Genomic DNA, 13,354 nt, shown 5'->3' with positions numbered 1-13,354 from the left:
CTTGATTGTTATAAAGGACTGAATTTGTGTTTATTATTATGATGCAAAAGCAAAGGAAATAGATGGATTATTTCTCCCTATTCCCGTTGTACTTCTTAAAATACATTTTTATTTATAAAAGTGTAGTTTCAAACGTTGCTGAAGTATTTGGTTGATGAATTCAATTATTTAAAAATATTTACATTTAACGTGAAAATATGATGAAATATTAAAATAAAATATATTGTGCAGATATTAATTTGAACTTCATGGCCTGCAAGTCAAAACAGAAGTCTTACGAGCACAAAGCATCGAAGTCGTTTTGAGTTATTAACTTTATCAGTTATTTTTCTTTCTAATGTGGTTAACATCCTTGTTAGTCAAGAGTACGATATTTCAATAATGGATTTGAGTAATTCTGAATATCCTTTGAATTAACGCGTATTGTTTGTTGCTCTGTTTAGATTGAGTTTATGATGTCGTATTTAACACATATTTAACACGTATTTAACACATGAAAAACAATTAACTAAAATGAAGCTTCATTTAAAAACATTAAGTTACTGGAATGAAAATAAAACACTTTCGTCTATTATTTTAGCCATCGTTAGAGCGGCCTTTTGTTTGTTTTAAATATCGCTAAGGGACTTCAAGTTGTCAATATACTTTGCCAATCTATTTTGGGGTCTTTCATAGATACAAATAGTTTGAATTAGAAGAAAAACTCTAAAAACGATGTCTTTTGATCTATACCGTGAATCCGACCATAAAGAAGATTTGGAGCACTTCGTCTGTAGCATCGGATTTTGATTCTGAAATTGTATAACCCAGGACATTGCAAGACCTGTGCTCCACAAACACAGGAATGTAAATGTAAATGCGTGTTTTTTTATCATAACCTGATCAAAATCGTAACGCAAAGTCTTTACTACATATTTTCGACTTCGTTTGAAAGATTGAAGGTTTATGTTGTCCGCGCTTCGTCTTCATTCCCAACCTGTTAATTCATTACAAACCCGTCACAGACCCTTTTGGTAATTATATTTCGAGCTTGTAAACAATTTTTAACCTACCAAATTCAGAAATTAAAACATAAGCTCAAGAAAACGCCTTCAGTACAACATTGTATTTAGTTCTTCGAAATGCTGAAAAGGGTTTTTTGGATATATTCCGTAAATTTGATTTTATTTGGCGAATGAATTACTCAAGATAGCGGAATATAGAATCATATGCTCGTGTGTTAAGTAAAGTGAAAAGAATAAAGAGGCTGTTCTTGCCGAGAGCTTAATTTTTACCAATTCTGCGTTTCAATTACAGTCGAATTCCCTCCTCTTCAGACGTCATCTTGAGCATAGCTGCATCTTATTCCACTTGTATCATACCTCAGCAGAGCTGTTTGTGGCGCGATCCAGTCTTTTGCAACGGCTTCGCCAATAATAATAACACGAACTTTATCGCCAGTGAGTGAAATCCACACCCCGTTCTCGAAGGTGAAAATCTCGCTGCTTTACGTTTCCGAAAGAGATCACTGCAGGTAGACACACTAACTCAATATTCTGGGTCATGGGGTCGTCCTCGGTAGTCAAATAATTAGATTGCTATTTGTTAAAAAAACGGATATAAAGCAAATAAAACTTCCAGTTTCCTAAAATATAAACCTGCATAGATTGATGTTGTTTTATATAAGCTTTTACTGTCACGCAGAACTTAAAAGAAGCTTGAGACCGCTTTTATTTTTTTTTATTATTGTTATATAATAAAAACAGTTCCCTGAAACAGTTTGGTGCAATTCCTAATGTCTGAGACACATTTTTTAAGGGAATGCGGCTTACAGATTTCGAAAGAATACACGAGAAAGCATTTCAGCCTTTAAGTTTCCATAAAAATGAATACGCTATGAAAGAAATGAAAAAATAAAAAAAAACAACAGCAATTTGTGTTTAAACGTAAAAACACAACACGGTTGCGTTACTGTGAACGTTGCCTAAAGCTACTTGTTGCCTGCTCAGTTTAACACAATTTGTGCAGTTCTATTCCAACAGTGTTCTTTCGACATCATTTTGAATACTTAAAAAAACGTGCAAAACAAGGTATCCAGATCGACCTTTTTTGGGCTCAAATATACTACAGAAAAATGTCATTTGGTGCTTTTTCAAAAATACAGTTGTGCATATATGAAAACGTACCTTTTGTGAACTCCTGAAGTTTGTGAACTCCTTTAAGTTTACAAAAGTATATTCTCCAAGAGTCCTAAAGGAGTCTGCTGCATTAAAATACGTGTGAGAAGCGTGTGAGAGGAGCACTGCTTGGGAAGGAGATGTAATTATTAATTTAATTCTGATGTTATCCAAATAACCTTTTTATTGATTTTGTGTTTGTTTCATAACCGCTATGCACAGAGGCTATTTTTAATGTAACCCAGAACGCTTGGAATTTTGAAAATTCCACACTTCGTATTTCTGAACATACCCTCCATATTGGGAAACAATGTTACCGCTTCGCTTGATTGCCAGATTAACCAGTCCTTACAGTCCCCAAAGTTTTAGTCATTTTCAAATAGTCTGTAACTCCACCTCACCAAAAGCAAGACAATCGCAAAATCAAAAAAATAAATAACTTGCTAATACAACCAGACGTTTGCTTAAAGTAAGATTTTAATAAGATCTCTAAATGGAGGAACAGGTGAATTCTGAACTTGTAATTAGCTCTATATCATAATCATGTTATACATACTGTATATACCTTATAGACCCGTGTATACACACGCAAATACACGTATGTATATTTTTTCTCAATACTGAAACAAACGACGCAATGGCAATGGGCTTTTTAAAGAATAATTTGACAAAGGTAATACTGATTGAACAACTCTTAACCCTAAGACACAGCCATTATAATCAGGGCCCTTATTAAATTCACAGCACTTCACTGTAGGTTATATACCGGAGGAAAGCAACGAATAAGTAGGACTTCAGATGCAGCTAATCGCCACATTTTAATCGTTGTATACAGGCTGTGAAGGTTCATTACTTCAACGGACACATGTTTTTAATTCAAGATCAAGGTATGTATGTATCTGGATATATGAGGCTTTAGGTAAACACGGAAAGCGGTGCAACTCCAGAGCCCGCAGAAACATAATGGTGGAAATGGAAACGGGAGTCTACTTGTGTGCCCTCAATCCCAATGGAAGGCTGCCATGGAGTCACTGAAAAAGGACCGGAGTCTCTGACGTGACCAAGTCCAGTTCACTGGAGCCACTTTCCGATGTGGGACTTTCGTAATTGACATTATTTGCTGGGTAATCATACCGAAGAAAACGCCAACCGATCGCACGATACCACGGTGACACAAAATATAAATTAATAAAAAAGTAATTAGTGCCCCATCTCTTTTATCGTAGTTTATGTCTCGCCATTGACAGAATTAAAAAAAAAATCGTACTAACATCAAAAGCCATGACGTGCCCTTGTCACCATTACTTGGTATTTAATATACATGAATGTTATACAGTGTATATATAAACACGGCGTATCGCACTCGTAAATACATAGCAAGCCTTTAGTTATAATGTATTGGATATTTTAAACCAAAAGCGAGCAATTAATGTGGAGATAAAATATTTAGAAAATATTAATTTATTTTACATCTTAATTACCACTATTGTACAATGCAGCGCATAGTAACGACATTATCCATGAACAGTCATCTTTAATAATTAATCTTCTTCAGGTTTCTTTAGTGTATTTTGAACTTTAATATCAAAGGACATACGTGAATGGAAGTAAAACCGACAGGCTCCATGGGATTAAATAATTGGCTACATCCTGTTGGACATTCTGGCAAAATTTCGACAGCGGACTAAGGACCACATATAATTCAGCGTCCTCGTTTGTATCTCAAGTTACTATTTCAAACATTTTCAATTCTATAGGAAATAATTTACAAGACGACGTGTCCGTTTTATTGACTATTTCTGTACCAATGATAACGTCATGACAATCCTATCCTGCTCTCTCCCAAAACTAAACATCTATTGAAATGTTATTAAAATGTTAATTGGTCTGGCCTGTAATAAGAACAATGATAATTTGGTATGCAAATTGCATCTATATGTATAAACACATACACTTTTGATACATTCGGAAAGGGCTGCGAATAATGTTAGCCAATTGAAATTGATACAGAAAGAAAACACTTAGGTCAATAACAACGGAAATGAACCTTAATCTTCATGAACACTTTTGATTCTTGTCTAACATTACCTAGTCGGGTATTTCAATAGGTTTACTTTGCTCCGACTTTACAGGATGGCATATGATATACGTGACAGTATTTTAAAATATGTTTTTGTAAAACGAATGGCTAAATATTACGTATTAGGAATTAGGAAATACATTGTGTTTCAAATATTGCGTGACAATATTGCCTCATTGTTCTTCAGGTCTAGTGCTGGGACAGAATTGTCATATGCGAACCGTAGATGATGCTCCCTGTTTCTAAACAGATGATTATGTATTCAAATACAGCCTAAACGTAGATGCACGTTTCACAATTATAATGGTGTATGTTAATAAAATAACTTATGATAAAGATTTTCTAAACAGTGTTATGTACTTGTATGTAAAATCATAATTATTTTCTTACAGTTAATCCTAAAAGGACCTTCGGTTGATACATTAAAAACCGTGTTTTGACTTACGGTTAACTTCCGTGATCAATAGTGCACACCGGCATCGGTTTGAACCTTTCCTAAGGTTTCCTTTCTTAAACACGTATTTGCCTTCTTCTGGAAGGTGCAAAAAAATAAAACCTTAATAAAATCACAATCTTAAAATCATGAGCTACTGTATTTTCTTTAGGTAGATATCGATAAATTTCTACTAAACATGCAGAGTTTCTAGCTGATAAATCAGGCGCTCAACATAAACGACAGAATTTATGGAATTCGTTTCTCGTCTTACATAGAGTTGAGCAGTTAATTCCGCGGACTTGTGAGAACTGAGCTGCCGCACTAGTAACTACGTAGTTGTGTCAAGCAAATATCAGCGTGAAACCCAAATCATAACATTAATAATCTCTTTCACACTTAATTTTAAATGTGCGATTTAGTTTCTCAAGTAGCTCGAACCATTCTCGCATCAATTAAGCTTCGCAGAATTACGCCACACAGTAAGTAAATGATACTTTAACACCATTAGAGAGCTCAAGACCCTAGACACTTTCTAAATAATGCATCGCTGCTGCCTCCGTTTAAACGATTTTCAAGGGCGATTCATCCAGTTAATAATTCCGATTAACTGAGCTTTTTTCTCTACATCAAGACCACAAATACGAACTGCTCATATTAAATTAGGACTTGTTAGTACACTATAACGAAGAGGTCACCTGTACTTTTAAATTTAAGAAATACTTTTTGATTATGATTTAAACCATGAAGATTATTTACAAATAAAAAAAAAATCAGTTTGTATTATTGTTAATTTCCAGTGTTTAAATCTTTCTTGGCAGTGGAAGAGTGAAAACGTCATAATTAAAACACAAATAAATGACGTACACAAAATCCATGCTGTACAATTTTACTAATGAATTAAATACATAAATAATTCACACCTATCAATTATAGCACGTTGAACGCGCGTATACTGTTTAAAAATAGTTACAAGCACATTTAAATATTGTTCCACTGCAAACCTGTAATTAAAATGCATTTTTATTACATTTTTTTCTGAAAGCAATACTCTCACTCTCTAAGCGTCAGGGCTAGACAACATAGCAACAGTTCAACCTCACGATCAAAATATCACTGAAGGCTTCTTCAGAAATTCGTTTCAGGCAGCCCATTAAATTTCAGATTCTGTAAATCGTTAAAGGGTTTTTCCTTCTCCTTATCCTTGTTTTGTGGTTTATATGTGCTAAGTTATTGCTGGTTGCTTTTAATCAATTCTTTACGCGCACACAAAACTGACTTCCCAGAATCGTTGAGCCGATTTAAAGATTATACTTATGCGTCTGTGGATTAGAGACCGAATTAATGTGCAATTATTTTTGCAATATTCTCAACCTGCGTGTTGAATTTTAGACTTCTTTCAGTTTCTTAATATATTGAGTGTTTTACCCTTCCACATTTCCGCCAACAAGAGACAACCGATAGCGCACAAAAAATAGTTTATGAGGTTGTTTAAGGGCTATACGGCTGTTTGGACAGGGATTTGATTGATATGTAAATGCCTTTTGAATAGTGTTTATTTGATCTCTCCTGCACCAAAGAGCGGTGAACTCACCTTTACTGATTCGCAGGTACGCACACTTAAAGAGACGCCGCCACCACGAAAAAGTCGAGAGAGGAGTTTACCTAACCTAATCTAAAAACTACAAAGATTAGACACTGTGTACACAATAACCCATTAATATTATTATAGAGGTGGTTTGTACTCGCAAAGAAAAACGGTCAACCTGTTGGAATGTTTCGCGGATAAAACACGGCGTTCCGAGTCGTTCTGAAAAATAATTAACGATTGTTTTAATGACTGTAATGAGTGAATGATTCACTTTACTGCAGATGTGAAAACACGAAATAAAAGTAAAACCTGGGACTTGATCTCTAACGTCGCCACCAGTTTGCATCGAGAAACAATTCAGATCAAGAATACATAATCCAGATGGAGAAAAAAAACTAAACGTCGGATATATATAAAATAATACGTAGGAATAGCCAAAGAGTTCGTTACACGAGCTGGCACCGGCGGACCGAATTTCTTTCATGCTAACGATAACCTTTCACAGAATCGAACAAAAGAGCAACTAAACGCTGCATTCGCAAGAGAGACATTGCCATTATCATTTACTCGAATCCCCATCATAACATCAACATATTAATAATATCTGAATTCGTGACGAGCCCTACAGCCTGATCCATGATCACTACTGTTTGTGGACTTTGAACAGCCCTAGACGGCAAGCTGTAATAGTAAACCTACGTCTAGCTCTGTTTAAATAACATGAGTATACACTTTTTTTTCTTTTTGCGCGTGTACTACAGGGGGACTACTGCACTATTTATTAAATTCATTCCACGGCCGCATAGGGCCCTTTCAAATATTTAGTTTTCCCACACGCGCACACACCTTTGGCAAATGCGTTTTTAAGTCCTATCAGACCAAAGGCCAGTAATTTTCTTCCACAAGTCCACCGATAACCCACAATTACGCAAAAAGTTTTAGCTTCCAATGGAAAAGGCAGCAATTTTTGTATTTCAGCTTGCCAGTTATTATTCGATTTTTGTCACCTGTGCTGTCAAAATAAATGATTGTGTTTGTCCAGGATTTTTATTTGAATGAACAGCCAATAAATTGCATTTAATAATAGTGTATTGATGACAATTGTCTTTTCCCTGGTGCTCTCGTACGAAAACGAGCATTAATGACATCCACTTTACGCTCAAGTTCAATAAAGGAATATGAATTTTATTTTCATAATTTATTAATAGGTTTGTATGACTATATTTATGCCAAATATCTATATAAGTTACAAGAAAATAAAACGTACGCGGTCAAATAACAGTTAAACTCAAATATAATACAAGCAACCTTCCAATGGCGATAAAAACTTTATACAACATAATATACAGTTTACTAAAAACTATGTATCCAATCCAAACCTTTTACAGAAATATACAGCTACGTTTTACATTAAAATCTATTAGAAATCGGAGCCACGTTATATTACCCCTATAAAAGTCTTTGATAGCCCACACAAAGGACGCGTCTGATTTAGGAATGGACTCGCTCGTTATTTCCCCAACACAAAATTGTATTTAAATGACATCTTCCTCGGCCACGTTGGCTCTAATAGTTAAAACTGGTATAAAAGAATATGGGATTGCTTTTCCCTATTCAACGCGATGTGAATACTTCCCACCTCCACGGGACTTTCTAGTTTGCTGATTGACTCGTTACCCCCCTTTTTTAACCCAGTTAGTCGTCTGCAAATCCAACTGAAAGTAAATAGGATTTACTTTTTTTAAAAGACTTTGGAACTGCAGCAATGGCTGTCCGAGTTTACACAACAGTCTGCGGCGGTGTTATGTCACCAGGTCCTGCCGTACAACAGAGCGGAGCAAGGCATAGCGGTGCCATATTCAGAACTACCAGAGTTTAGGTGAGACAAACCGGACACCTGGCTCTGAAGAGACGAGGGGCTGGCGGAATGTTGAACTAAATCTGGAGAATGGCCGGCGCTGCCTGCTTGTTGGCTCTGATGCTGTCCCATCGCCGTGGTGCTAGTGGAAACCGTCATAACGTTACTCCCTTGCTGATGATGACTCTGGATGGCAGTGGTCGGTGTATTTGTGCCTCCCTGGCAGGGCTTGCCGTCCTTGACTAACACTGGCACAGCTACTCTTCTGGGAGACTGCTGCTGCTGCTGGCACGAGCTGGAGTCTTGTTGCATCTGTTGTTGGCTCACCTTATCTTTGGCTTGTCGTTTCATCTTGTACCGGTGATTCTGGAACCAGATTTTGACCTGAGTCGGCGTGAGGTGGATCATGCTGGCCAAGTGTTCTCTTTCTGGGGCCGAGAGGTATTTCTGTTGCTTGAACCGTCTCTCTAGCTCGTAAACCTGGGCTTGAGAAAACAGCACCCTCCGCTTTCTCCTCGGAGTGCTCTGCAGTGGGCCCATGCTCTTGCCGACGTCTGCCAAAGAACCCAGGCTGCCCATGCCACTCATATTCATTCCGGAAGATGACCCCATGAAGCGAGAAACTGGAGAGAAGAGAAAGGCGTTAGCAAATAAGAAAACAGAAAAAAACGCCATGCCTTTCTCCCAAGACGCCTCACAGTTCAGAAACGTTTCTGAGAATAAAAGTTCGCAACCCCTACGGTAACGTTGGTTTCCATAATTAAAAACAAACTAGACCACACAAATAAATTGTTTCAGTCACCCCTTCTGCGTCTGCACTGTTCATATTCTGTGTTTGAAAAATTAGAAAAAAAAACGTTATGCTCTCTCCTTTGCTGTAGTTTACAGAAAGTCCATTGTGCATAATAATAAAAAAAAAAAATTCACATACAAAGAGGTTGGTTATGATAAGCAAAAACGAGATTTGTCAGTAGGGTTTATTGCGGCTGCTTTTTCGCTGTGGGCAATACAAAATCTTGTACGGAAATAATACTTGGAAAATCGGATATAATACAGTTATCATAATACAAATTTGAGAAAACGAATCATTCAAATCAACGATTTGACACTGTGTGTTACATATAAGCGTCCTACATATTACTGGCTGACAATTAAACTAAAATGGAAAAACAGTCATGTATAAGTTATTTTATATGTGATTCAACGCTGCAATAGGCCTTAGTATACAGGGAAAAAACTCCAGCAAAAATCTGAGGGATGAAAGCAAGAAAGACGACGGAAAGAACATACAATAACAAAGAACACCGAAGTACATCAGTGACAACTCTGTTAATTTAAGTACCTCGGTGTAATTTCCATTTTTCGAAAAGACTCACAAACTATAAAATACTGAAATTCCTAAGAGTAACACTGATTCAGTCGTTATATGACTGATAACAAATCGTTCAGTGCATATTCCTGAGATTCATTTTGAAAACCAAATATGACTATGTAAACAGCGCAAAATGGTCACATTCAAACCTCCCTGAGAAAAACCCGCAATTCCATCTATTTTATTTAGGTCATTTTGTTCGGTTTTGCCATTCCACAGATACAACGAGTTTATCACTTTGATGTTATCATGAGTTGAAATCGTTTTCTTTATACTATTAGCGGTTCCTTCCCAAAGTTTGACCGGGTGTGCGCTGGGTGCTCTCCATCATCTGCCCATATTAATTAGTCAGACTTGAGTTCCACTTACTTGTAGAAAAGCGCGGATCCGGATTGGCTCCGTACCACCCGGTGGCCGAGGTGCTGTTTCTCATGGTCTCCTGGTAAGGCGGAAGCTCGCTCATGTTGCCCAAGTTGCCGTTGCAGTAGCCCCCCATGGCAGTGTGAGAAAGCTGGGGTACCCCCGCGGCAGCCATGTGGTAGGTAGCGGGCACAGTCCCGTTGTGCCCCATGTGGTGTTGCTGCATAGCCGCCTGAGAGACCTGCGGCTGCCGGTAAGCTGTCAGGGGAGCCCCTAAATTGTTGCCCTCCATACTTACTTTCTTGTAGCTCTCCTCAAGGGGACTCAAGATATCGGAAACAGAGAAAGGAGTCGTATGCTTGGGACTCATCGACATTGTTCTGTGGCTGGAGGGGGAAAAATTAGAAGGCAAGGCAATCTTTTTTTTTGACAAAGCCCTGTTACTGCTGTCTCAGCGTCGATCTTGTTGGATGAACACGTAAGAGAGTGGCTGAAGTCCGCCTTAATTGGATTGAGTGGAGGCTCGGGGCTTTCTTTCGTTTGTTTTAGCTAGGCGCCAGGTTTAAGGCTGCCACCAGAGGCGGGGCGTAAGCAGCCAGGGCAACAATACAAAGAAGCCCTATCCACATCGCTCCCCGGCATAATTAGCTTACGTGCTGATCACAAGGTAAACACCTTTAAGTTTTCCCCTTGTCAGAAATGTGGTTGTGTTTTCTGCTATGCTAAATGATACGGGCTGCCTAAATGCTCCGTTGCCGATCCTTTGTAAACTTTAGTTTGTGGTAAGTGAAAGTTTGTGCAAATGGCGTTCTTTTAAAACGCAGCTCCTACATTCAGCACAGATCCGAACACGTGTGGATTGCATTGTCAAGAATATCCAAAACCTGCAGTGTGTTAGGCGAGGAAGACATCGATAGAGAGAAGGTTTCCTCTCTCACCAATTTCTCGGTTTAATAATAAAATTCACTTTAATGTATCTGTATACAGCACTATTATTTCCGTTATCTCCAGAACCCAGATTCATAGCCCAAGACTTTTGGTTAGGTATGCTCGTATCAATCTATCAAACTTATCTGTTGTATCAATCTGCATACAAGTACACAATCACTATATATACATAAATAAAAATGAGTAATGACTTAAGAGTTTAGGGAAACCACTTAATACTGGAAACAATTTCAAAAGCTTCGGTTGAACCCCTGACTTTTAATGGATCTGAGAGCCATCCAGTGATTGCACTTGTAAACCGTGTTTGCATTATGCTTGATCGTACTTAGAAATGCAAAAGTGCACTTGCGACTGTGGAGGAAAAAAAAACCCTAAATATCTCCTGGTAAAGTGGTTGCGTAAATGATTGACCGTATTGTGACTATGTTTGATATTAGGACATAAGGATCACTTTGCTTCAATTCAGAAGTCCTCATTCACCGGCCAAGAAACCCGCTCAGGAGAACGAAGGTTTCGGTATGAGAGTTAACATCAGCGAAGTAAAACCCTCCGGCGGTGATAGCACTTCAGTGCTCCGGGAGAGGTGAGCCTGGCCGCGAGCACACGAAGCTCGAGCAAGCAGGGAAAAATAAAGACAGCTCCGCGGGTTTCCTTAAATCTTTCGGGTCTTGTCTGTGCATTGAAAATGGGCAGCAACATTTGTTTCTGTTGGAATCTGAGATGTTTCGAAACCTGTTAATTTTGACGTTAAATCATAGGATACAAAATGATTTATGGAAAGAGAGCAACGATCAAGTACATGATCTATTTCAGTTACGCATCAGGTATTCCAGTATAAAGAAAATTAGAATTACTGTCAAAAATTGGAGGTTGTTTCAACGATGTATTGATATAGTTAACCACAACGTAGCCAAATGGTATTAAACTTCACCTCGTTTTAGACAGGTTTACTTTAACGCAGTCGTTGTTTAAGAGAGCTTATTATTTTGTTGAAAAGCGCAAAATCGAGTTATCCTGCATTTTGTTTTCGCCCGGTTCTACTAATTTATTGATAAGTTAATTGGTTGTCAGGTTCTCAGTTCAGGGAGGGGTAATTTTTCTTCGATGGAGCAATCCCTGAAGCTTACAGTATGGAGCACGACTTTTACTAGTTCAATCAAGGCACCCCAGAGAGGATATACAGTACATCAGTCACCTGCTCGAGGAAGCTGAAAATGGAAATTTAAAGCGAGATATACAAGTTCCAACACTTCTGTGTAACTTTTCTCCTGTTGCAGGTGTTAAAATCAATACTAATTAAATTAGATACACATTTGAGGATGAACACATATATTGTTTATGGGTGTTTATAAAATACTGGATTATTTAGAATTGCTAGCAAAGAACACAGAGAACAACAATACAGAGCAAACGCGATACCTAAACTCATAAACCTACTGAGATAATTGTAGCAGTTTTGGGTTGAAATCAGCGAACACTAACCATTTTTATTTTTCTAGGACTGGAACGATTTCTTGAGGCGTGGAAGATCTACGTTTAGGAAAAATTTACATTACAGTGTTGATTTAACTCAATAGATTATTGTTCATGTTGCTGTGCCGTTTTCAACACTTTTTGGGTGTATATAGGAAGGGGAATACATTGGTACATAAAAGGGAGTTTAAAATGCTTTAACCTAAGCTCTAAACTCACATAGTCAACATGGTGTGTAAATATAGATCTTGGCAAACATTATATAGCATTTATATGTAATCATTTCAAAGCACTGACAGCTGGAACTGCATTGTGTGCGAGCAAATTCAGCAAATTCAGACTCTGCCATTAAAGAAAAAGATTCGTGATAACTTCTGGAGGACCTTTAAAGAAAATACTCTATAAAACAAAAAAATAACTTTGGTATAGAAAATACTGCACCATTTTCATTCCAAATAATTTATTGAATGTTATACTATAAATATATGGAAACTTTATATAACATTTAATACGATGCAAGTTATATTTCAGGGTTACCTGAATGACAGTGTAATTATCCCGTTTTCGTTATCTGAACAGTTAGTTTTGTCAAATTACACTGAACATTTTCTTCCAGGGAAGATTATTATCAATACCTTTGTGCTGAATTCTTTTCTCACAAAGGAGGGGGCTGGGTTGGAGTTAAGGAGGACCGATGACACCGCTACTGATGACTAGACTGAAATTCCCCAGTGTAACTAGTCATCTTTAAGGTCAACTGATACCCTCGGTCGTCTATGTTAAATGTTATTCGTGCTAGATTACTAAGCATCTCAAAATACAGACAGAAGGGGCTTCAATTGTTTTCGGGTGATTTAATAATACCAATGCTTCGGCTACGCACGGGATACAGAATAATTATTACAATAACATGAAATCCTGTAAAGTTTTGCAGTAATATAAAATGTGAAACCCATGGCGACAGAGTTTCGCGTATTTTTCTAGTAAAATAAATCTCCACAGAAAATAACCAAGAGCAGCACTCGTGTCGAACTATCAGTGATTCCGCTACGACTGCTACCACATTCATCAAAAACTATAAAA

General features: G+C 37.5%; 1 protein-coding gene across 1 annotated transcript; it reads right to left on the bottom strand.

The window, feature by feature from the left end:
- Positions 1–5,544: 5,544 nt before the first annotated feature.
- On the bottom strand, positions 5,545–10,585 carry nkx2-1 (NK2 homeobox 1). The gene is made up of 2 exons (XM_088648795.1): positions 9,860–10,585; positions 5,545–8,741 (listed from the first exon to the last, which is right to left on the bottom strand). Exons 1-2 carry the CDS (start codon positions 10,224–10,226, stop codon positions 8,068–8,070), a joined length of 1,041 nt encoding a protein of 346 aa, XP_088504921.1. The 5' UTR covers positions 10,227–10,585; the 3' UTR covers positions 5,545–8,067.
- Positions 10,586–13,354: the final 2,769 nt, after the last annotated feature.

Source organism: Lepisosteus platostomus, chromosome 10 (assembly GCF_059453375.1).
Source record: "Lepisosteus platostomus isolate fLepPlt1 chromosome 10, fLepPlt1.hap1, whole genome shotgun sequence".
In the NCBI taxonomy this organism is placed as follows: Eukaryota; Metazoa; Chordata; class Actinopteri; order Semionotiformes; family Lepisosteidae; genus Lepisosteus; species Lepisosteus platostomus.
This window is presented reverse-complemented; position numbering and strand designations above follow the sequence as displayed.

What these genes read in the sequence shown, in the direction of transcription:
- nkx2-1 (XM_088648795.1), bottom strand. Translation starts at nt 10,226, where the DNA reads ATGTCGATGAGTCCCAAGCATACGACTCCTTTCTCTGTTTCCGATATC. An exon ending in GGATCCGCGCTTTTCTACAA is followed by an intron (nt 8,742 to 9,859) that starts GTAAGTGGAACT and finishes TCTTCTCTCCAG; the next exon opens with TTTCTCGCTTCATGGGGTCA.